Source organism: Malus sylvestris, chromosome 16, assembly GCF_916048215.2.
Source record: "Malus sylvestris chromosome 16, drMalSylv7.2, whole genome shotgun sequence".
Classification (NCBI taxonomy): domain Eukaryota; kingdom Viridiplantae; phylum Streptophyta; class Magnoliopsida; order Rosales; family Rosaceae; genus Malus; species Malus sylvestris.
In genome coordinates this window covers 10,917,585-10,943,591 of record NC_062275.1, presented here as the reverse complement: position 1 = coordinate 10,943,591, position 26,007 = coordinate 10,917,585, and the positions used below count along the sequence as shown (strand labels likewise).

The 26,007-nt window shown below is 37.1% G+C and overlaps 2 protein-coding genes and 2 pseudogenes across 2 annotated transcripts in view; 2 read left to right on the top strand and 2 right to left on the bottom strand.

Moving 5' to 3' along the window:
* The window catches only part of LOC126608218 (desiccation-related protein PCC13-62-like), a 51,373-nt gene extending 31,432 nt beyond the window's left edge, over positions 1 to 19,941 (bottom strand). The window contains exons 1-3 of the mRNA XM_050276055.1: positions 19,571 to 19,941; positions 19,157 to 19,382; positions 18,680 to 18,836 (exon numbers count right to left, since the gene is read on the bottom strand). Coding sequence (XP_050132012.1) covers positions 18,680 to 18,836; positions 19,157 to 19,382; positions 19,571 to 19,905 — 718 coding nt within the window. The 5' untranslated portion in view covers positions 19,906 to 19,941. The remainder of the gene's footprint in view (positions 1 to 18,679; positions 18,837 to 19,156; positions 19,383 to 19,570) is intronic.
* Positions 1,696 to 4,176, top strand: LOC126608222 (uncharacterized). The gene is made up of 2 exons (XM_050276059.1): positions 1,696 to 1,827; positions 2,524 to 4,176. Exon 2 carries the CDS (start codon positions 3,310 to 3,312, stop codon positions 3,982 to 3,984), a length of 675 nt encoding a protein of 224 aa, XP_050132016.1. The 5' UTR covers positions 1,696 to 1,827; positions 2,524 to 3,309; the 3' UTR covers positions 3,985 to 4,176.
* On the bottom strand, positions 4,612 to 8,036 carry LOC126607728 (protein REGULATOR OF FATTY ACID COMPOSITION 3, chloroplastic-like; annotated as a pseudogene).
* On the top strand, positions 9,831 to 16,371 carry LOC126606765 (desiccation-related protein PCC13-62-like; annotated as a pseudogene).
* Positions 19,942 to 26,007: the final 6,066 nt, after the last annotated feature.

The window sequence follows — 26,007 nt, the reverse complement described above, 5'->3', positions numbered from 1 at the left end:
ATCTTCGCTAGATTGCTCCGGTCATTAGTGTGGATAAGTATATAAATGGATAGAGATAGGAAAGCAAACACAAGATGTATGTGGTTCACCCAGATTGGCTACGTCCACGGAATAGAAGAGTTCTCATTAATTGTGAAGGGTTTACACAAGTACATAGGTTCAAGCTCTCCTTTAGTGAGTACAAGTGAATGATTTAGTACAAATGACATTAGGAAATATTGTGGGAGAATGATCTCGTAATCACGAAACTTCTAAGTATCGGAGTGTGGTGTCGTCTTGACTTGCCTTATCTGTCTCATAGGTAGATGTGGCATCTTCTCTGGAAGTACTCTTCCTCCATCCAGGGGTGGTATCTTTAACTTGTGGAGATGCACAAGGTAATGTATCAATTTCACTTGAAGCTTACTTGTAGTTTCAGGCTTGGTCAAGCGCGATACAAACCATGTAGTAGGAGTCTTCCAATTCGCCGAGCTAGGGGGTCTGCTGAAAGAGGTGACAGACAAGGTAAGCAATCAGAGCTCCGACTGATTGTTCACCTTCTCCCCATCTTGCAACAGCATGAAGGATAAAGAGAAGAAAAATGAGAAGAGATGATATGAGATACTTTTGCTTTTGAAGAAGTAACTTTCCACAGGCTTATTCTTGAACTGAGCTGGAGGGTTTTCTGGTTTCCTCCAGAGTATAAGGCCGACTGAAGAATTTGAGGGTCAAAACAAGTCCATCAAATCTAGAGTACGTTCCACCGTGCTGATATGGGATACTTTTGCTTTTGACAGAGTAATGGATGTATCGGCACGTGTGCTGTTACGCTTGTCTCCACATGCTTCCTTGTATCCTTCGCACTTGCCCTATCTGTTCCTCAAGCAGATGCGGAATCTTCCCTGGAAACATAAGATGTTGAAGATGAATACTCGAGAGCAATGCCAGGTAAGTAATCAGGTAAGGGGTTCCAGGCAGTCAGTTCCTGGCTGGAAGCTTGATTCCAAGTGCTGACTGATTGCTCTCTTTCTCCTTGTCTTGCAGGTAAAAACAAGGCCAAAAGAAATGACAGGGAAAAAGCATGATATGGGATACTCTTGCTTTTAACCCTGATGATATGAGATATTCTTGCTCTAGTATAGCTTGTTTGCAGAGGTATTATCGGGGGGAAAGAAAGCTGAATATTTCGAAAGGCTTCGTTGGGAGTGCCTTCTCAGATATGATGAAGGGTTGAGCATTTTTGCAGGTCTGCCTGTCCGTTGGGGATGGAGGTCGACATATATAGGAGTCTCCCTAACAACAAGTAGTAATGCTATTCCTTTACCCTGCTCGGTCATAGCACGGTAGTGGGAGTTGCCAGTTTCACATGTTTTAACTCTGTCAGAGCACTTTGAAAAAGTGGTCTGTGGTATCTGGCTCTCGAGATTCGGAGAACGATGCGATGCCTCTTCGATTTTTGAGAAAGCAATCATGCTGGGGGTCTGACTCTCGAGATTCGGAGAGCAGTGTCTCTTCGATTTTTGAGGAAGTAATCATGTTGGGAGTCTGGCTCTCGAGATTCGGAGGGCGGTGCCTCTTCGATTTTGGAGCAAGCAATCTTGTTGGGAGTGTTGTCTCGAATGTGAGTAAAGGTTGGGCATGTTTGCTAGTCTACCTTGCCACGAAGCACAAAGGTTGACACACAGGGACTTTCCAATTATCCAGCAATGGTACTGTTCCTTTACCCTCTCTTCGATTTTGAGAAAGTAGTCATGTTGGGAGTCTGGCTCTCGAGATTCGGAGGACGGTGCCTCTTCGATTTTGGAGCAAGCAATCTTGTTGGGAGTGTTTTCTCGAATGTGAGTAAAGGTTGGGCATGTTTGCTAGTCTACCTTGCCACGAAGCATAGAGGTTGACACACAGGGACTTTCCAATTATCCAGCAGTAGTACTGTTCCTTTACCCTTGTGGGTAATAATATGGTAGCTAGACCTTCAAAATTTATGTGTCCAAACTTTGTTAGTGCTGTTTCTTTGCTATTCTTTTACCTTTCTTGGTCAGAGCGATGTAGTGGGAGCTGCAAGCTTCACGTGCTCAACTTTGGCAGAGAACTTTGGCAAAGTTATCTGTGGTACCCATGAGCTATTGTTGCGTGTGGGAAGTGGGTGATTGAACAGTAAGATTCATGTGCTTTTTACTTCACCAGAAGTCTTCGACAGAATGCCCATAATTTCTGCAAAGCTGAGTGTGCGTGTGACAGGTGCTGACAAGGCTAGAAAAGTAGGTGCCTCTTCGATTTTTGAGATCGGCCCTCGTGGTCTCTGAGCAGCCCAGCTTTTGAGAAAGCGAGCGCCTCTTCGATTGATTCGGAGAACGATGCCTCATCGATTTTTGAGAAAGCAATCATGCTGGGGGTCTGGCTCTCGAGATTCGGGGAGCAGTGTCTCTTCGATTTTTGAGAAAGTAATCATGTTGGGAGTCTGGCTCTCGAGATTCGGAGGGCGGTGCCTCTTCGATTTTGGAGCAAGCAATCTTGTTGGGAGTGTTTTCTCGAATGTGAGTAAAGGTTGGGCATGTTTGCTAATCTACCTTGCCACGAAGCACAGAGGTTGACACACAGGGACTTTCCAATTATCCAGCAATGGTACTGTTCATTTACCCTCTCTTCGATTTTTAAGAAAGTAGTCATGTTGGGAGTCTGGCTCTTGAGATTCGGAGGACGGTGCCTCTTCGATTTTGGAGCAAGCAATCTTATTGGGAGTGTTTTCTCGAATGTGAGTAAAGGTTGGGCATGTTTGCTAGTCTACCTTGCCACAAAGCACAGAGGTTGACACACATGGACTTTCCAATTATCCAGCAGTGATACTGTTCCTTTACCCTTGTGGGTAATAATATGGTAGCTAGACCTTCAAAATTTATGGGTCTAAACTTTGTTAGTGCTGTTTCTTTGCTATTCTTTTACCCTTCTTGGTCAGAGCGATGTAGTGGGAGCTGCAAGCTTCACGTGCTCAACTTGGGGAGCCCAGCTTTTGAGAAAGCGAGCGCCTCTTCGATTTCTGAGATCGGCCTTCGTGGTCTTTGAGCAGCCCAACTTTTGAGAAAGCAAACGCCTCTTCGATTTCTAAGATCAACCATCGTGATCTCTAAGCAGCCTAGCTTTTGAGAAAGCAAACGCCTCTTCGATTTCTGAGCAGGCGCCTCTTCGATTTCTGAAGCTCCATCGAGTGCAGATTTTTATAGGGGCTGGCATTAAGTTCCAAAGCACACTTGAATCTCTACCAGTAGAAGCTTCATTCTTGCACTTCTAAGATCTTGATTTGTCCGACCTCTTCTCTCTTCAACACCTTTGAAAATGTCTGGCCCCTCCGACCGTCGTTTTGACTTGAACCTTGTTGAAGAGGCAGCCCCGCCTTCTCCAGACAACATATGGTGCCCATCCTTCGTCTCCCCTACTGGTCCTCTTACCGTTGGGGATTCCGTGATGAAGAATGATATGACCGCTGCGGTGGTGGCCAGGAACCTTCTCACTCCCAAAGATAACAGACTACTTTCCAAACGGTCTGATGAGTTAGCTGTTAAGGATTCGCTGGCTCTCAGTGTTCAGTGTGCAGGTTCTGTGTCTAATATGGCCCAACGCCTATTTGCTCGAACCCGCCAAGTTGAATCATTGGCGGCTGAAGTGATGAGTCTCAAACAGGAGATTAGAGGGCTCAAGCATGAGAATAAACAGTTGCACCGGCTCGCACATGACTATGCTACAAACATGAAGAGGAAGCTTGACCAGATGAAGGAAACTGATAGTCAGGTTTTACTTGATCATCAGAGATTTGTGGGTTTGTTCCAAAGGCATTTATTGCCTTCGTCTTCTGGGGCTGTACCGCGTAATGAAGCTCCAAATGATCAACCTCTGATGCCTCCTCCTTCTAGGGTTCTGTCCAGTACTGAGGCTCCAAATGATCCCCCTCTGGTGCCTTCTCTTTCTGGGGCTCTACCGACTGCTGAGACTTCTCCTAAGCAACCTTTGTGAAGGCTCCCTCTTGTGTGTTTATTTTGACTCATGTATATGTACATATTTGTAGCTTATCGGGGATATCAATAAATAAGCTTTCCTTCATTTCAACGTATTGTGTTAAATACACCAAAGCCTTCTTCGCTAAGTTCTTTGAATTTTCTTTTGTTGAAGCTTGTATGTTGAAGCTTTCTGAGTGGAGCATGTAGGTTGGGGTAGTGTTCCCTTAATTTCCCGAGTGAGGAAAACTTCTCGGTTGGAGACTTGGAAAATCCAAGTCACTGAGTGGGATCGGCTATATGAATCTTAGAACGCCATTGTGCTCGATCCTGTGTCATGTCCTTCGTTAGATCCAAGTACTCTAAGTCTTTTCTTAGAGTCTCTTCCAAAGTTTTCCTAGGTCTTCCTCTACCCCTTCGGCCCTGAACCTCTGTCCCATAGTCGCATCTTCTAATCGGAGCGTCAGTAGGCCTTCTTTGCACATGTCCAAACCACCGTAACCGATTTTCTCTCATCTTTCCTTCAATTTCGGCTACTCCTACTTTACCCCGGATATCCTCATTCCTAATCTTATCCTTTCTCGTGTGCCCACACATCCAACGAAGCATCCTCATCTCCGCTACACCCATTTTGTGTACGTGTTGATACATAAATCCAAACAATCTTTTATATGCTGGAACTTAAATATAATCTATTGTTTGAAACGTTACACAAATTTATACAAAAACATTTCTCACTTTCCCTCCCTGCCCTCAGTTTTCTTGTCAATCCTGGTTTTCCTACACTAGTTGTTCTACCCTTCTTTGTTCCCTATTTCCTTCTATATCATTGTCAGCGTCGACAATAATAATCCCGTCTTCATCGTCATCTTCATACTCTTCGTCATCATACTCCATATCATCCTCTTCTTCTTCATCAGAATCTGTACCTCCACCGAGGGTGTGAAACTCGGGAGGAGGAGGGCAGTCTTCTGTGATTGCCATCCCTCTTAATCACAAGATGCCGAATGACTCTTTGATCCTTGTCTAGCATGGTCTTACAGTCATTTATCCATTTGGCTTCCATCTCAACGTTCATCAAAACCTAGTAAGCGTTCTTCACTTTCTTTATTTGGTATGCTAGTCTTCACATTCCCCAATTGCTCACTCTCCATATCCTGGCCTTCTTCTCCGCTAGAAACTCTGCAAGTAATTCATAGATAAACTTCAATATAATTTTGTTGATATATTTCAAATGCAGCTCAAAAGGGTAAAGGGAACTTCCTGCTACAAGAATTCCGATAAGTATACGCTTCATCAGTAGAATAGAACGTTAGCAAGTTGCTATTCAAATGTTCAATCTAAGCAATACTTATAGATAGATGGAATTCTATCAATTACAAGCTCACTTGCCATGTTAGGTGGAAAAAGAAATTATAATGTTAAAAATAAAAACAAAAAAGCTATCCAACCACGTTCATGAAAAAATTTCACCACTCCCCAAATGTGACACCCTCACAGATCAACATGTAGCAGGGAAACCTGTCTGCAGACTGCACACGTTGATTGTTGTTACTGTTGTTTCCGTTGCAAGGGGCACCCCCTCGCTGAGACAGAGAAGAACCACGATTGGACGGACCACCACCACGTCCTCTTGCAGCGACATATGCATTCACTGGAGCAGTTTCAACCAAGGGAACAGTCTGCTCCACCATTCTCCTCTTAGTAGTGAGAAGAAGAGCCTCCAAAGTAGGGTACGTGATAGGAGTATCACGTGCTTGCGCAGCATTCACAGTCATTTCAAAAGCCGGTCCCAGATTATTAAGAATAATCTGAACTAACTCATCATCATCAACAGGCTTGCCAGCTAGGGCAAGGTTATCAGAAATAGAATTCATTTTGTCAAGGAAATCAGCAACAGAGAGGTCACCTTTTTTGGTTTATAGCAGCTCATTTCGTAAGAACAAGATTCTGTTTTGTGAAGATGACGCATAGCGTTGCTCCAGAGCCTCCCAGGTTGCACGCGAAGTGCGTTTGCTTGCCACGGTGGATAGTACAGAGGCGGTGAGCGAACCATTGATCCAACTAAGGATCATCTGGTCCTGTTGCACCCAGCTAGTGTACGCGGGATTGACTGCAATGTCTCCAGCGAGATGCTTTGGAGGACAAACACAGGAGCCATCCACGTATCCCATCAAATCTCGACTCTTCAGGATAGGAAGAATCTGTGCCAACCACAAAGGATAGTTGGTTCGATCCAGCTTAATGTTAACGATGGTGGTCATTGCGGAGGAAAAGGGATTGATTGTAGGTGGTGGGGTAGGGTTAAGGTTGTTGGGATTGGTGGTGGTGTTGCTGGAGTTGGTGGCATTGGTGTTAACTTCTGACGACATGGTAGAAGGTAGTGGACAATTGGAAGAAGAAAAAAAAATTGGATCGTTGTCGTTGGACTCAAAACGCTCTGTGTACCGTATACAACCTTAAGAACTGCAGGTTTTGTATATTTGACAAGAGGGTTGTTTCACATCAACTTTGCATACCCAGAAAGACTTGGGTTGCGTATATTTATAGCCAATATACAGATTACATTCAGGGTTTGAAAACCCTATTTACATAAAGTCCTAAGCCTATCCAACTCCGAAGAGAGAAGTCTTTGAAACCAAATACAAGACTTCAAACAAACAGTCTTTGAAACCAAATACAAGACTTCAAACAAACTAACGACTCGGTCTAACAGAACCTATCATAGTTGTTTCAGTAATAACAGATACATTACAAAGAGAGTTAGAAGAGAAAATTTTGCCTGCATCAAAGTTCATTGTGAATCTATCGAAGTTCACGGAGACATTACTAAGAGAGTTAGAAGTGAAAAACTAACCTTCAATTTTCTCTTTGACACTCCCAACCTCTTCGGCATGTTTCTCATGAATCAGATAAACCAGCTCATAGTGGCGCACTGTAACAAGGGAAACAATAAGTTATAACCAACCAGCCATGGTTAAACACTAAATAATATTTTCCATTTGTTCTATGAACTATTAGAAGACAATTTCTTTCACCATTTCAATCACACAAGTCAAACCAAGAGGCAATCCGCTTAGCAAGAAAAATGAGCATGAACCGCACTTACATCGCTCCTCATTCAAATCGCTTTGCAGCTGAAGCTTCAAAAATTCATACACCTTCTCTGCATAGAAATGAAAACAAAATCAATAACTGCAAGGCCCCAAATCATTCTTCGGAAAAAAGGGCAATCGCCATTCCTTTCGAAAAGCAGCAGTCCGTTTGAATCATGATAGCTTACCTTCTTCGGCATCTGCAAACTCAGGGAGAAGGTTACCATCTTCCTGAACTTTCTTCTGCAATTCATAACAAAGTCTCATCTCAAAACCAACCACAAATAAACTTAAGCAACCCAAAAAATCTTATCTTATCCACCTTCATTTAAAATTTCAAGAAAAATAAAATCTTTCAGAACGCAAGGCTCATACGCGAATGGTGAAACACAATAATCCCAAGAAACAAAACAAAACAAAAGAAACCCCTCAGAAGCCCACAATTTGAATGTATCAGAAACAAGATTTTACTAACTTTAAATCCCAAATAACAAATTTTGAGCATTCTACAGCAGCCAAAAAGTAAAGGGTCGCACTCAAACGTCTTTGAATTTCAGAAGCCAAAGTTACAAAAGAAAAAAATTCATAAATGAAAGGGAACCTGTTTAAGCAGCACAGACTCAGGGAAAGGCCCAGTGGCCTCATCCAATTTCGATGCAAAGCTGTGGTTGTCTTCCTTCTTCTTCTCCTTGTTGCTGTTCTTCTTCGCAAAAACAATCACCCACCTTCTGACTCCGACTGGGAGCTTCTGAGCTGGAAATGGCCGACGAGAAGAAAACGAAGAGAATCCATTTGAGAATTGCGAGCTTGAATTTTGGTTTTTGGAGGAGGATCCATTTGCGCAGACCAGTTTTAGAGCCGTTGGAGCGAGAGATGCTACAGAGAAGGATACGCGAGGATATGCGAGAGAGACACCCGGCGAGGATATGCGAATTGCGATACAAGGAAAAGGGGTGGTTTCGTAATTTCGGTAGTGTTATATCTTGATGGTTAAATCCTGTCCGTCTGTAGGTTGTCCTGGTCCACCGTTTGATTAATCTAGTTCTTTGGTAGATATCCAACGGTCCAGTTAATTGGTTTTCCTTCTTTATCGATTTTGTTTTAATTCTTTTACTTCTGACCTTTTAGGTTTTTTTCTTTATAAAACGGATGACTCATTATTTTAATTAACTGACATTTGTTGATAAATAAATAAGGCTATAACAATATAACAATATCGTATTAGCCAAACACTAATGACATAACTAACTTAGAGGCGGAACTTGAAATTTTCACTGAGGTGGAATATAACTTTTCCTTTTTCTCCATTTAGGGGTGGGCATAAAAACCGTCATACCGGAAAACAAAATCGAACCGTGACAAAAAAAAATAGTAAAAAACCGCGTTGACCAAAAAAGTCAAAACCGGAACAAAAATCGAACCGTAATCACCATCTTTTGCTTGATGAAAATCTTTGCAATCCTTTCAAAAGAGAAATTCCACAAAGAGGAGTACATCAGCACCAGGCGAAAAAATCTCTTAACAGCATCATCTTTAAAGATGCTAAACCCTATTTGATAGATGCAAACTAATAGAACATCATTAAACGCTTTAAAGGTAAACGAAAACCTGGCACCACCGTGCTTGAAATTTTGATTTCCTGGTGAGCACCCAGACATGAAAGGATCCCCTTGGATTTTTGGGAACCGACTGACAGGCTTCACTGTCAAGCATCAACCCTTCTTACATTCCTCATGGATATGGAAGAGATTGGTCAAAAAATTTTGAATTCTAAAACCAATTACAAGAAAGCATAAAAATTAGATATATATTACCTTTTGTGAAGTAGTTTGAAATCTACGGAAAATGTTCAGCAGTTCCTCTCTCCTTAATTCGTCGTCATATGTTTTTCGCTTCAGGGAATCAAGCAAAATCCGAAAATAATTAAATTATTTAATTAATTATTTTCGGATTTAATTAATTATTTTCAATTAATTTCGAATTTAATTAAATTTTTTTTTTTTATCAAAAGACTCATCCTTTCAGATGAAGTCTGAAGTGTGGTAAAAGAACGCAAAAAGCAAACACCCCTATGAGAAGATGTCTCCTAGCAGATGCATCCCTTCTCCATACCTGTTGCGAACAGGCATAATTATATTATATATACATTCATCTGCATGGCATTTAGAATACAGAAAAACATAATTCTTCTTCTACAATCCAAAGCATTCTTACTAAGAGACCACAAAGAAATTCGCCAGAAATTAAGTTTTCCAGTGCTGAAATTTTAACTTGATCGTTGAATCCTGGTGAAGCAAACGTCCATGGAACTACAAGCACTGAGTAGAGTCAAAATATCTGTTTCAAGAACATTGCAGTATGCAAACCTCGATCTTTAGTTTTTTCTGTTTAATATTATTTCGTGTTCATTCTCTGTTAAGTTAGTTGTTCGCATTCATCATTTATTAGCATATATAAAATTATTATTGATTGTTGATATTATTCCAACAAATACTTGCTAATATTCTATCCAAACGATTTCGATCATTAAAAATATTACCTAAAAAAGTAAATTGTAGCAAAATTTTCAACATGAAATCGTTGTTCTCTTAATCATCCCCATTCATCAGCCACGTACACCCAGCATGCATGCAAAGACAGATGTTCTCAATCTCATGAGATTTTTCTTTTTCATTTTTTTTTAAATGTGCATTAAACTCATGAGCTCATCAGAATGCTATATAAATGACCATGTCCATCCCACTGAGACACACTCAAAACCGTAACAAACATGGTTACATTTGCTTATGCCACCACAGCCACCGCCATTGCTGCCTTCCTCATCCCCCTCCCACTGTCTTGCTCATCCGAATCGATTTTGGACCACCACCACGACGATGGCTCCTCGTCTGTCACGCAATCGGATGTCGATCTTTTGGAGTTTCCTTTGAATTTAGAGTATCTGGAAGCTGAGTTCTTTTTGTACGGTGCCTTCGGGCATGGCTTGGATACAGTTGATCCGAGCTGAACCCTAGGAGGCCCAACTCCCGTCGGTGATAAAAGGGCACATTTCGACGAACCCGGCTTCTCTGCCCTCCCACTTCTCATACTCTCTCATCTCCAGGGGTGGAGCCATGAAGGGACTAGAATGGTCCCAGGCCTACCTTGACATCTTTTTCACACATAAACAATGAGAGTTATCCCTTTAATTTTCAAAGATTTTTCAAGGTATTAGAGCCCTAACAAAAATCTTTGTCTTATTCCTTTAATGGGTTTGATTTGAGGTTGGTGGCTCTTAATGCAATTAACCAGCATCACAAGCAATTATAAGGGACTCAGGTGATCAAAGGAGGTAGAGAGAGGAAGTAGGCAAGAGAGCTGATTTTTATTTTTATTTTTTATTTAATTCCTTGAAGTCTTTTAATATTGTTACTTTTGCTTTTTTTTTTTTCTTCCTTTTTTTTATCTACTCCCCTCCTCATTCATTTCTTCTTCCACTAAGGGACTTTTATTTTGAATTTGAGTCATGATAATACAGGGTTGAGTTGAGGAAGAGGATGACAAGAACGAAATCATACTAAACCCAAATGATGGTGGTTTGTAGTTAGAACACTGCATATCCTTATTTTTCTTAAATTAGAAGAGCGTTTTGGATGAGACTTTTGGCCCCTCCTGAGTCAAAACTCTAACTCCGCCCCTTCTATTTTGTACGATCACGGTTAAGCCACGTCAACATTTTATATTGATTTTTTTTATAGAGATAATAAAACAAAAAGCAATAGTAATATAAAATGTTGACGTGGCTTAACCGTGACTACACAAATAGAAGAGGATGGGAGTGTATGGGAAGTGGGAGGGCAGAGAAGCCACGTCCCATTTGGACCACTTCACTAGGGATGCCATCACGCAATTTGGATGGCAAGAAGTTGGACACTTGAGGTTAATCTTCTATTCACTTTTTTTTCTCTCTTTCTAATTTATTATTTTCATGTAGCTTTTTCATTTCCCAACGGATTGTTCTGGCATTTAGATTGGATAAATTAAAAAGGAAAAATTAGTATCCGGTCCCTAATTTTTAATGTTCATTGATTAAGACCTTATTAGTTTTCAGATTTTGATCAAAGTCATTATCATCATTAATATATTAATGAATTACATGTAAGTTACATAATTTTTATAATAAAAATTAGTAATTGATTTACAGTTTTAATACTCACACCCTTATTAAACTCCTAATTAATTTTCAATTCAAACATTTCTAAAATATAAATAATAAAATTAGACATAAGTGTGTGCCCATTAATTTTTTATAAAAAAATTAATATGTACCCATTCTTAAATATACCAATTTGTTATATGAAAAATGTACCTTTTTTTTAATATAAAATGTACCCATTTTTTATATAAAATTCACTCAATCTTTTCACTAATCCATTTTTAAACTTATATGATTACATTCTATTTCGTTGATTTGAGAGTGTATCTATGTCAAGTTTAATAAAAGAAATTTAATAATGTTATTAAGCCTAATATCTTCTTTTTTTTGTGAAAAATGTGCCCATGTTTTGGTACAATATTTTTTGGTTAGTTTTTTTATGAACGTAGCCATGTGTGTGTATATACACACACAATATACTGGAGAGTATAATTTATCTCTATTTTTTTTTAATCCCATAAACTATGGGGTCTTATTTTAAATCTCATTAATATAAATAACTAAAAATTTCATTTTTAAGTTAAAAATATAATAACCTACATAGAAATACATTATTACATTAATGTCAGAGACTTAAACTAAAAATCACAAAGATTTTAATCAAAGAACATTGGTATTTAGGGACCGCATCTAAAGTGTCCCAATTAAAAATAATCAAAGACAACAAACAGGGAGTGCATGGTCAAAAATTAAGGGGAAATTTAGAAATATAACCAAAAATTGTACTTCAAATAGAATTATAGCCATAATTTTAATTTTATGATAACTATAATCAAAAGTTAATATAAAAGTAGTACTATACCCTTAATCATTGAATACTTATATGCTATTTTTCTAAACCCACCTGTAACCAATATCCATCCAAGTCAGTTCCGACAGGGAGTTGCGATTGAAAAGTTGAGCCTTGGATCATTCACTTCACACGTGTTTTTGCCTCTCTATCTCACTCTGCCTTTTTTTCTTTCCATCTCTAGTCTTAAAAAGCTTCAACTTTTAGCTTCTAGTTATTCAAAGGAGAAGAAACATGGAGGAGGAAGAAGAAATCGGTAGAATTAGAACATAGAATTATCAATTTAACTTCTCTAATTCGTATCTAAATTAAATGATCGTTGAGTTGTATTGGGTTTTCTTCTAAATTTTCAAAATTTTCCATCTGAGTTTTATCTCTGATTATCATATCTGGTATTGGATAGTTGCTGGACTTGATTCTTCATCATCATCATCTTCTTCTTCTCTCCAAACTTTTCCATTTTTTTAATTTAAAATTTTGGGTGAAAAATAATTCAAGAAAAAAGGTGTATGTAGCCACTTTTTTGGGATGGTTTTATGGGGCTTGTGGCCATTTGGAACCCATATGGTGGGGGTGGGGGGACGAAGCTATATTATGTGTTGGAGAAAAAATAGAGGAAGGTGGGGTGGGGCAGAACTACAGTGAGTGTCGAAGACAAAGAGGTCGAGCTGGCGGAACCTACATGGTGGTCATAGCCAGGGCCGGTCCTGAGTTTTTGGGTGCCCAGTGCGAAAGTTCAAAATGTGCCCTTTTAGTACAAAAACATATGTTAAAAAAAATATTTAACGAGGGCTGGAACCCAGTCGAAGTTGGGGGGCTAGGCCCTCACGCCCAAATTATATTACCTGAGAAAATATACAACGGGGGGGACATAGTACCTAAACCCCGACAATCAAAAGTACAATCATATACAATCACTCCTAGCAAATCTCCTTCAAATTTCAACCTTTAAGAAATTGTCTTCTAGTATTTTTTGAAGCAAAATCATCAATTATATCATCATACTCCAAGTCTTCAATCTCATCCTTTTCAATGCATAAGATTGCTAATCCATTTAGCCTATCTTGAGTCATAGTGGTTCGCAAGTAAGATTTTAATAATTTCAATTTTGAAAAACTTCTTTCTGCAGATGCCACGGTCACAGGTACAGTCAACATTACACGATAAGCAATCAAGACATTAGGACACATGTCAATTTCTTTGACAAAGTTTGCTATTTCCATGGATGTCCAAGGGTTATTAGAGAGAAATGATTTTTCAGGTAACATCATTTGCAAAACCTGTAATTCGGAACATAAATCGGCTCCATCTACATCCATGGTATTTCCATGTTTCAAATGTGCTTCAAGATTCATACAATTTTGTTTTAGCTCTTGATCATCCAATGAAATTAACTTCGATGCATCAAACAAGAAGCCAAAAATATATTCAAAAGCCTTTAACTGTTCAAACCTGTGTTTCAGTTGAGAAAGAGCAATATCCACTATAACAAGAAAATAATCTGTTCTAAATGATTCTTCAGCAGACTGTTGTTCCTTCTCATTACCATCAACTTCATCATGATGTCTTTTTCTAGGTCTATGACGTTTAGTTTGAAAAACAGGGTCAATTTCTGAATCAAGTGCAATTTCTTTAGCATCACTCATGGCAGAAGCAAAACCAGTTTCTCTATAGTTTTCGAAAAACGTAACAAGTGCTTCCAATGCCTTTACAGCAACATCAAGACGCATGTCTTCAGATTGTAATTTTGTACTCACCATGTTAATTTTCAACAAAATGTCATACCAAATAACCAAACTTAATACAAAATCAAAACTTGAAAGTTCTCCTGATGCTAAACATTCTGCATCCCTACTCAATTGAGGATTTTCAGTAATTTCCACCAATTGAAACAAAGCATTTCTAACCTGGGCTACTTGGGACTTAATCGCTTTAACACTTTCAATATGACTTTCCCATCGAGTAGTTGACAATGACTTCAAAGTTAAACCATCAATATGTTCAAGCAAAATATTCCAACGCTTTGTAGAGTTGGAAAACACTGTATATATGCATTGACACGCTCCAAAAAAAGATTTTGCTTTAAGACATGAACTTGCCATATCACAAACTATTAAATTAAGACAATGAGAACCACATGGCATGTAAAAAGCTCTGGGATTTATGTCTAGCAATCTTTTATGGACACCTTGGTGTTTCCCTCTCATGTTAGATCCATTATCATAACCTTGTCCTCTCACATTATCAATATCAAGATCAAGAGACATTGCCATTAGAGTCTTCATAAGGTCTTTCATTTGTTCCACGAAATGCTAAATTATGTATGGCAAGACATTTCACAACAGCAATAATTCTAAGCATCACTTGTTTCCAATGATTTGTCTGTTTCTTGATTCGCATTTGAAATTCTTTGTCAATTGTCTGATTTTTTGTCAATCTACTTTTCAACTCAACCCAAGTTCTCGAATTAACGAGATGCTCTTTACTCTTTTCATGTTGGTCAATCTTCTCACCAAGATGTCTCCAATCACTAATTCCATCTTTTGCTAACTCACTTTTTGAGGCAATTGTTTTAAACAATTTACAACAAAAGCAAAATACTTTATCCAACTCTTTTGAGTACACAAGCCATTTCCTATCATAAATTTCACCCGTTCGTAATTTTCGACCATAGTAGTGTGATGAAAATTTTCTAGAGAGTTTGTCCTTAGGATACGTGAAATTAGTTTCTCGAATTGGTCCCTTTTCTATAAGTAAGTCTTTCATTTCTGCATTAAGGCTATCCCAAACTTTTGGATCATAAATGTTTAAATGGAAAATAGGTTCAGGAGATTCAATATTTTCCTCTACACCAATATGATCATCATCAACATTTAAATCCACATCACCACCATTTTCATGATCTTGAGACTCATCACCAACATTTTCCTCTAAATCACCACTATTTTCTTGGTCATTAACATCTTCCTCCACATAACCACCAATTTCATGATCATGAGACTCCCCAACAACATTTTGTGACTCTTCACCAACATCATTTTCTCTCAAATTTTCAACCAACTCATTCTTTGTAGAAAAAAATTTATTAAGAGATCCTCTTAAACTTTCGGCAATTTCGTTATCCTTTGCCTTTTTTTTCCTTTTCATATTACCAGAGAGTTGTTTCCTAAAAGACATGGCTTTGATAATTACAACAACAATTCTATACATCAATTATCATATAATTCTATGTCACTTGCAAAATTTAATTTAAATTATGAATTAATAATTCAAATTTTAAAAATTAGTTTATCAAATTACCTTAAAAGTTATTCGGATTGGTGAATGCACAGCAACCAGCAGCAGGGATTGTTGTGGCTGAGAAAGATGACAGTGCAGATGACTGGAATAAGCATGTGTCTGTGTGTCGGGGTTGGAAGGCTGGAATAAGCAAGCAGTGCAGATGACAGTGGGGGAAAATAAACAGCACAGGGGAAACAAACAAAGGGGCGGGTGGGGGATTTGGGAAAAAGGGAAAGGGAATTAGGGTTAGGTGGTGGGGGGGGGGGACCGGGGAGGTGCATTTACATTATTATTAATTTTTTTTTTTTTTTTTTTTTTTTAAGGCTAAGCCGGTTCAATTATATATATATATATATATATATATATATATATATATATATATATATATATATTTTAATCCTGAAACTTGGGCCTATTTCTTTATTGTCAAATTTGGGCCTCTTGCCCTCCATTTCTTATTTTTGGGCTCTGAACAAATTTTTTTTTTATACCTAATTATTTGGACTTTTTTTTTTTTTGGTGCCCCTTAAAATTTTGGGCCCTGGACAATGGCCCTGGTTGCACTGGGCCTGGGCCGGCCCTGGTCATAGCAAGTAGGAAGCTCAACGTCGGTAAGGTATTAGGGAGAAGAACCGCGAGATTTAGGTAGACAAAGACTGGGCTCGACGTCGTAGTCATGGCAGCAGCCACCGTCTGTGTTCAATGACTTGTAGGTTGGCTTTGCCGACGAGTTTTTTCATAGTTAAGAGAGGAAGAGAAGTTTCTAGCTAGTAAGGATAGATTAGTAATTTTAGATCAACTTTTGGTCATAATTATCATAAACTTAGAAGTGAGGCTATAATACTATATGAGGTCCAAATTTTAGTTATTTTTTCAAATTTCCCAAAATTAAATATGCAGAAGTCATTTCTGCTTTACAAATGCTCTACATAATTAGAGCGTTTATCTAAAAAAATTACATGTTTTTATTTTTTATTTTTGTGCAGAGCTATTAAGAAATCTTTAATATGCTACCATCTACTTAAATTTAACTTATTGTTTTAAACGTTACACAAATTTATACAAAAATATTTCTCACTTCTCTGCCCCAAGTTTTCTTATTCTTCCTGTTTTTCCTACACTAGTTGTTCTACCCTACCTTCTTTCCAGTCTTCTATATCATCATTGTCATAAGCTGATTAATCCGATATATAGGAATATGTAGAAGGATGGGGATGGAGCCAAATGTGTATGCTTATAACATTCTGTTGAAGGCAATGTGTAAGAACGATGGGGTGGATGGTGCTCGCGAAGAGTGTATTTCAACGATGGGGTGTGCAAAGAGTGTAAGATTATAAGGAGGCTTTTGTTGGTTGAAATGGTGTGGATAAGGGAATAAGCGGTAACGTTATCATATACTCGAAAATTAATAATACGATCAATGATACGAGGAACGTTGAGTCTGCTCTTGCAGTTTTGGCTCAAATGTTCGTGAGAGGATGCAGCCCTAATGTTCACACTTATGCTTTCTTGATAAAGGGTTGTTTTGTGGAAGGGTGAGTGCACGAACCTCTTGACTTGTGGAAGCGGATGATTTGCGAGGGATTTAGGCCGAATATTGTTGCATATACTACTCGGATACATATCTCTGCACTAACGGAAAAATGGGGGATGCTGTATCTGCTTGCTATGAGATGGAGAGGAATGGCTCCCCTAGACCACATAAAGCTCTCTTATTGATGGCTTTGCAAAAGCAGGTACCCTTGTTGGCTGCCCTCCATCTGTACAACATGATGAACCATGGTTGCCGCCTTAATGAGTTTTTGGACGGTCTATTCAAGGCGAACAGATTTGAAGAAGCTTATGGAATTGTTAGGGAGATCGAGGAAATAAGGATGGGACTGAATTTGGAAACTTACAATACCACTTTGAATGGTTTTTCTTCAGGCTGGAATGCCAATTAGGCTATGCAGCTTCTTGGAAAGATGCTGGTAAGGAGAAGGAAGCCTGATACCATCACATATAATACGATTATATATGCCAATTGCAAGCAAGGTTCAATTAGCACTGCTAGAGTTTCGACATTGTTGGCGCAGAAGAGGAGTGGTAATCAGATGTAGTAGATTATACCAGTATTGTGTGGGAGATTTGTAATAGGGTAGGTTTAAATGAGGCCATGGTTTATCCTCATAAGATGAAAAGTGAAGGGATCTGCCCCAACATCAGAACATGGAATGCGCTAGTGCGGTGTTTCTTTAGCAGTTTAGGTCATTTGGGGCCAATCTGCATATTGGACAATATAGTTCGCAAAGCCTAGGAAATGTGAATTCGATGCTCTTATAGAAAATCATCTAATTTTATGATATGATTAGCCCAACTATTGTTAAAATGTGACAAATGCACCGGGCTAGCTTACAAAGATGCTTACAAAATAAAGCTCTCTTACCTGTGAATATCTAGAGAAGCTCTTACGCTCATTCCTTGCTTTCATAAGTCGAACACGCTGTTAATGCACTTGTACCCCCTTGGAGGCCCTGGGAGATTAGTGGCTCTGAAGGAAGCCTAGAATCCAATGCAACATGTTGTCCAGAAATTCTGCAACAGGACACTCATCTTTAACTCTTTTTCTTATGGCATACTGGCTTTGCACTCTTGTTGTAGTAGTGTGCAAGAATTTTTATCAATGTAACCCACATAGTTTCGTTCCTTTGTTTTTTCTGGTCAAAAATGTAATCCGTGTGATTTGCTCACTTATGTGTCATGTTCATGAATTCTGAATAGAAATTTTTGTCAACATATGCAAATTGCAACGTATTATAAGAGTTTTCTTACTGCATTTTCCCTGCTCTGTTAATATAATATTATGTGAACAAACTCGAAGGATCTATGCGAACAAATGAAGCGTGAAACGATTCCTTACATCAAATTAATTAAGAACATGCTTTATTCTGTCTAGAAAAGGAAAAAGAAAAAAGAAAAAAAAACATTATGAAGAAGGTAAACTAGATGGCAACCAAACTAGTCCTATTTTTTATTTAAGTGGTGGGAAGTTTTATTTTTAAAGTTATTAACTTTTTAACACACATATCCTACCATTTATATAATAACATGTGGTGTACCACCTTATGTGCCGGTCACACTAAAAATCTCTCCTATTCCTTTTTCAAATAAGATTTAGCAATCCGGCCGTCAGCTCCTTTGGGGTAGATACCGCCAGGTACACGTTCATTACCGCTACCATATACGATCCTTAGTATCTCCTCTGGAGTCCTGCCATATGCAAGTGAGTACTCGTCTCCAGCGAGAATGTTGCCGCTGACTTTTCCCTCAGCACCCAAGTGTTTGGGAACCACAAGGCCTTCATCTTTCAAACCTTCGTGTCCTAGTTTATTCCTTAGTTCCGAAATGCGATTTGTGAACTCAGCCACTGTAATGCCATATGGTTCCACTTTCAACTCTGCGCGCTGGTATAGCAATGCTCGAATCACTGCATCTTGGCCTGATTCCACACCCAAAAGACCTGCAACTAACTGAACATGATCCACATAATCAATGATGTTAGAGCTGTTAAATTCACAGACACTAATTGACGGATTTTTAGTTTAGTTGAAATTATGGTGAAAGTTCATGGATCATTTCCAAATTTTACTCTTCAAAATAATTGTGTTTGAAGCATAGACCAATATAAACATAAACAACTTGATTTTAGTTACAGGTTAATGTTTTCTTGTCAGACTAGTTTACCAAACAAATACAGTAGAACCATGTTTATTCTTATCATAAAATGCGATCAAGATTCACTGTTTGCAAAACATAAAAAGAATCTAATAGAATACTTTAAAATACTCACCCTTTTGGAAGTAGCACCTTGGAGCTTAGGGCTTGCACCAACATAGCCAGTGAGACCAACATAAGGAATGATATAGGATGCAAGGAGATAGTTGATTGAATTGGCATAAGGGTCAAATGGTGGATTTAAGGGACTCCCAAATGCAGAATCAAACACATGAGCAAATGATGCTGCACTTATATTCAACAATGGCCTTGGGAAACCCTTCACAGTTTTCTTAATAGCTCTGCACAAAAATTAGAAGAAAAAATAAATAATTTTGTAAGCTTTCTATGTACCATTTGTAAATTAGACATGAATTCCGCAAATCTATTTGCTGATCGAATTCATTCAATCTAAATACTAGAAACAGTCTGTACAGAAATGAAAAAGTTAGACGAAAATCATAAATTAGAAAGGAAAAAAAGATTGAACCTCAAGTGTCCAACTTCTTGCCATCCAAATTGCTCGATGACATCCCTAGTGAAGTCGTCCAAATGTGCCTTTTTGGCACCAATGGGAGAGGGACCTCCTTGGGCTAAGCTTGGATAAACTTTATCCAAGCCATACCCCAAAGAGCCATACAAAAAGAACTCAGCTTCCAAATACTCTAAATTCAAAGGAAACTCCAAAAGATCGACGTCCGACTTCTGGACGGAGAAGGAGCCGCCGTGGTGATGGTGGTGCAAAATCGATTCGGAAGAGCAAGACAGCGGGAGGAGGATGAGGAAGACAATGGCGGTGGTGGTGGCATAAGCAAATGTGGCCATGGTTACAGACTTGCAGTTTTGAGAGTATGTCTGAGTAGTGGTGGACTTGTTCATATATGTAGTATGGCTGATGAGCTCCCGAGTTTAATGCACATTAAATATAAAAATTTGAAAAAAAAATAAAAATAAAAATAAAAATCCCTCATGGGTTTAGTGACACGTGGCAGAAGCATACTCGGTCAAAGTTTGAATAGCCAGCTGAGTCTTTTGATCTCAATCCCTTACAATTATTTATTATTTTTTCAGGATTTTAATTTGGATTATTGAGGCAGTTACTTAGGATCCTGAATAACGTTTGTCTTTGATGCATGGTTCGGGTAGGTAGCCGTTGATCGGGGGATGATTCATGATTTATAATTGTCAACAAACCATACGTTTGCACGTAGACATAGCAATTTCTTACACGATCTGTTAATACGATACGAAAATAACTGATTTTTGGTTAACATGATAATTAATCGGGTCGTTATCGGGTCACACGATAATAACCCGTTAATAACAGGTCCTTAACAGGTTTACACGAGAGTAACACGCGAGTAACCTGTTTCGACACAATAAGAAAAAAGTTATTTTGATGATTTTAATTTTTTAAACTACTAAAAAAAAACTTACTATAAAATACAATAGATATAATAAATATGTATATATTGTTTATTAATTATTGTTCTATATAAATTTTAAAATTTAAGTTTTAATTATTTATTTATTTTTATAGTATTTTATAGGCAAATATTGAGATTAAAAATCATAAAACACATTAAAAATAAAAATATCAAGTAATTTAAAAATACTAAACACATTAAAAATTATAATAATTAATTTACACGTGCGAAAAATATGAAAAAATATGCAAACGCTCGTAGTCACATCCTCTACACTTTGAGGATGGGTAAATGATCGTTTGAATTTTTAAAACCATACAAACTCTCATGAATAGTATGTTTAAGGGAGTTCAAAATAAACAAAATTCATAATCATTAATGTATAAGTCTGAAAGATGTAAAAGCATAATAAATGTTCATAATTGCATCATCAACGCTTAGATGATGGTTACATGATCGTTTAGATTTTTAAAACCCTCCAAATCTCATGAACAATGTTTTTTATTTGAGTGCAAAATTAATAAAATTAATAATAATTATTGTAGAAGTGTGAAAAATGTAATCACTCATAATGAAAAGCATTCCAACTTTCATGAAGGGGTCAACTCCGAAATTTAATATGTATATGTCACGCCCCAGACCCGGGGTCGATAGTAAAAACTTGAACCCGAATCCGAAACGCGAACTAAAAACTAACTAATTAAAGTAAAACTGAAATAACGGAGTGAAAGATAAAATTCTTCTTATTTAAAATAACTCAATAATTCTTTACAAGGCTAAAATAAAGAAATACAAAATTATATCCTCACACTTAATCCGATCTCATCCCATCTACCCTTTTTGATTGTTTAGTTCGTAAACCTACATAACAATAGAGGGGTGAGCTTCAACAGCTCAATAGGAACATAACCTTATCACAGTAAATTGACAATATTAAATTTAGTGTCATAAAATCATGTAATTAAGTACCAAATCATTATCATCAACAATGCATGAGTGCGATACAATACTCTTCATCTCTACCCGTTAATTCATATAATAAAACACACGGACCTGCACGTCCCATACCGTGCATTTTACCTCTGCAGTGGTGGTTCGAATGTTCTATTATACAAATTAACCCCCTGTAACTCAATCATCCTAATTTCCCCTTTTGTTAGTCATCTTGCCTAAACTCTTCGTCGCCAATCCCGAATTACCCTTAAAAGAATCTGTGCACTGTGGGCTCACCTGAGACCTGGTACCTGCTAAGAGTTTGGCTCAACTACACAAAAGATCATTTCCATTACCCTCTTTCCAAATTCCTTTCTCACCAACAAAGTTCCAACCACTTCTAACACATGAGTGATGCACAAGTAACATTATTACATCCTTCACATGTCACAATATATCTCAACGAATAACATTCTAGTAGTACTAACAAATAAACAACCAACTGAAGCAATAATCCAAACAACATCCAACCACAATAATCAACCAACACAAATATAGTACTTCACGAAATTTAATAGAATCAATATCTGTAAAGGTCTGCCGTATTTCCCCTACCTGGATTCCAAGGCATTGCTCCGAGATATTAACACAAGAAACCACAACTGTGGTAAACTCCTATTCACAGGTATAAGAAAATTACCAGATGTATGATATGAACTTTAATACGAATCAACACACTTAAGCTCATTAGTTCCACGCTACTCAATTCAAAAGTCATTTGGTTGAACTATATTAGTGTACAAAATAGTTTTGTATATAGCAAACATATATAGTGCTTATTCAAAAGTCATTTGCCTTCAAAACCATTCAAGTAATATGTATAAATTAAACTGTACAGAAAACCATTTACCAACATGCTTCTTCATTTAATATAACTAAAACGATATATATATATATATATACACACGTATATAGTGCAAACAAGCTGAAGACTAAGTATGCTTTTGTTACAGTATGTACAAATGCAGAAAAAAGATAACTATATAAAGTTGGATAGTGCGAAACCAGCGGCAAATAGATATGTAGATATAAACTTTATCTATTCTCAATTAAATTAGCATAATACATAAGTAATAAGTAGTTTAGAAAAGGAAATTGAATTGGATTGTTAAACTAGGGTATTATCCATAGCCCTTTCATATTTTATAATTAAAACATCCAACTCAAAGAAATATACATACTTAAAGCCGAATACAATATATTTGATCGAAGTAAGCATATGCATAAACTAGCTTTGAATAACCACTCCATGGCAGATACAAAGAAGGTATAAAACAGCAATGAAAAAGGATAAACAGAGTATGGAAATTGCTACCCATAAATAGCGAGATACAGGTTGAGTAGGTTGGAGGACTAGTTTCTAGTTTCTGGTCATATTAATTGATAATATTAACGGGTTGATTTCGGGTCAGGTCATATTACCCACAGGTATTACACGACACGACCCGTTAAGCTATCGGGTATAACACAAAAATGACACGAACACGAGAAACACGACACGAATATCAGGTTTATTTGCACGTTGAAAGTTTTGTTGTAGTTGACCTTTTTGGGTAATATTTTATAATAAGAAAAATGTTAAGAAGACTCTTTTAGAGTAAAACCTCACAATTTAACATTAATTTTGGTGCGAATATTATGTTGTGTCAAAAATATGAGATGATAGAGAGTCTATGAAAAGTCCTGTTTTTAAGATCTCCTTAGTATTTCTCTTTACAATAATGCTATTGTTATCATGTATTTGTAATACAATTTTATGTCCCCCTTTAGGTGGCATCTCATGTGAAAGAGATTTTTCAGTGAGCTCAGATAACAAGATAGTACATCACACGTCACTATATAAGTAGTGAAATATTTATGTTAAAAAAAATAACAAGTTAAAAAATAAAACTTTCATTCTACTTATATAATGACACGTAATGTACCACTTGTGTTCCGAGCACAATGAAAGATTTTTCCAACCACATTAGTTTCAATTAAAAATAATTTAAAAACCATTTAATTAAACAATTTATGATGATTATTGGAGTTTAGGACCTTCCTTCCCATTCATTTCTGCTCCTTCCGTCCTCTTTCTTTTTCACGCCAGTTCGTCTCGACCATATAATCTAAACTGATTCTCATACGGCATGTTGAATCCTCAATCGGTCCCCTACTTGGATTGTTGGTAAGCATTTATCATTAGTTTTCATTGAATTCCTTTTTTTTAATCTTTTTTTTTTTAAAATGAAAAATAAAGACAGATGCTTAACAACAATCCTAAGTAGGGGATCGCCGATGAATCATGCTGTATGAGAATTGATTTAGATTGTGGTGGCCCGTGGAAGAAAGGAGCAAACTCCTCGTAAACGCCTCGTAAACTTTTATTTGATCCCATCCTTAATCTCATCATGCCGTATGAGAATAAAGTATGAGAATGACAGAATTGATTATATTACTGATTCTCAACTAAAAGTTAAGATGACTAGTAAATGACATGGCAATGGCTTCAAATAAAGTATTTTGATAAAGGAGTTTTGTAAAGTTAAGATGGATCCGGCCTTCATCTTCCTCCTCTGCCGTTTAGGTCTGCAACTCTCCAACAACAACAAAAAGTTCTGCAATATGCCATTAATGAAATTCATCTTTGTCTTTGATGCAGTGAATCAGTTGTCCGCCATTAAAAAAAAAAAAAAACAATGCTAATAGGAAATCCAAACAAAAATATATCCCAATATTCCAAAAACTTACTTTATCTGCCATTACCTTCCTCCTTTAATTACAACTAGCCTTCATACACGCGCTTATGCGCAACTACACATTTTTTGAATCACATTATTTCTAGTCCATTGTGAGGTTAAGCCCACCCCTCCCCCTTAGTGTAGATAATATTGTTTGTTAAAAGAAAAATTATTTGACAACTAATTGAATCACATTATTATGCGCGTGCAAAATACCTTTTTTTTAACCGGCACTACGCTTCTCTTAAGATGTTTTGAACATGTTTAAAAATATAGAAAATAATATTTAATAATCAACCGATTGAATCCAATTATTGGTAACCCATTGTGGGGTACGAAAAAAAAGTTGCACAAAAAAAATTAATTATAAAAAACATTGTTTATATGACGTAAATACCCTTGCATTATTTTGTGCTGCTTTTGAACTTTTTTTTTTGTGGGGGTATTTCTGTCAAAAACTTTTAGGTGAATCCTGTGACCCCAAATGGGGGCTACACGCTTTATATAGTGGTTCGGTATGGGATCCCAAACCGAAAATGGGATCCGAATCCCAAACAGAAAATTATTAGGACGGGAATTTGAAGACCAATCTCAAACTGAAATTTCGGTATTCCCAATTTTCGAGATTCTATAAATGTTTTCGGTATTTTAAGATGGATAGGGATTGGATTTTCGGTTTTGGACTTTTGGGTTGAAATTTGAAAATTTTGGGCTATGGTCTAAAATATGGGTTTTTTGCCTAAAATTTTGTACTCCAATTTCATATCAATTAAAATTTAGACTTTTTACGTCATACCAATTTGAAATTTCATACCAATTGAAATACAAATTTATTCATACCAACTCAAATTGATGTTCCAAAATTTCAAACTACTTAATTTCATGCTTCTATTTCTAATATAGTTTACTATCAAAGTACTTAAATTCAATATTTAACATGCATGCAACCAAAATAAATAAGTATATATATATATATATATATATATATATATATTATCAATTTGGGAATTTTTTTTGTTTGGTTTGGGATTCAAGAAAAAATTACAGCCCTAGTATATCCTATTAAAAAAAACTGTACAAAAAATTAATTATAAAAAATACTGTTTATATGACGTAAATACCCTTGCATTATTAGCTGCTTTTGAACTTTGCTTGTTAAGGGGTATTTCTGTCCAAATATTTTTAGTGAAGCCCGTGACCCCAAATGGGACCTGCGCGCTTTACATATAATATAATAGTATAGATTTTCCTCGTGAAATGTTAATATTCAACCATCACATGATTATTTTTTATGTAGGTTTGTTGTAAAAAAATCCATGTGATAAACATTTACATGCATGCATGCATATATGTTATTTGTTTTGATGTAAAAAATTCCATGTGATAAACATTTTACATGCATATGTGGTTAGTTTTGTCAGAAAAATCCATGTTATAAACATGTTACATGCATATTGTGATGACTTAGTTCACCAATGCAATCACTGGCGGATCCACCAAGGGGCGGGATGGGTCAACTGACCCTCCCAACTTTGGCAAACCTCCGTGGAATATCCAAGTGATGCCCTTTGAAGCTTAGAATTGTCTTTAGGATATGCCCTCTAACTGCTCGATGAAATGCCGCAATGAACATTGGGCATGGCCAGGCATTATGTGCAGCGCGCAGCTTCTTTGCTGCTGATATGCAGCAAAACTAGATCAATTTATATGTTCTCTTAACAATAAGACCTGACCACTTAAAAAAAATAAAAAATTACTTAACCTTCTAGTCTAGGCATATATAAACC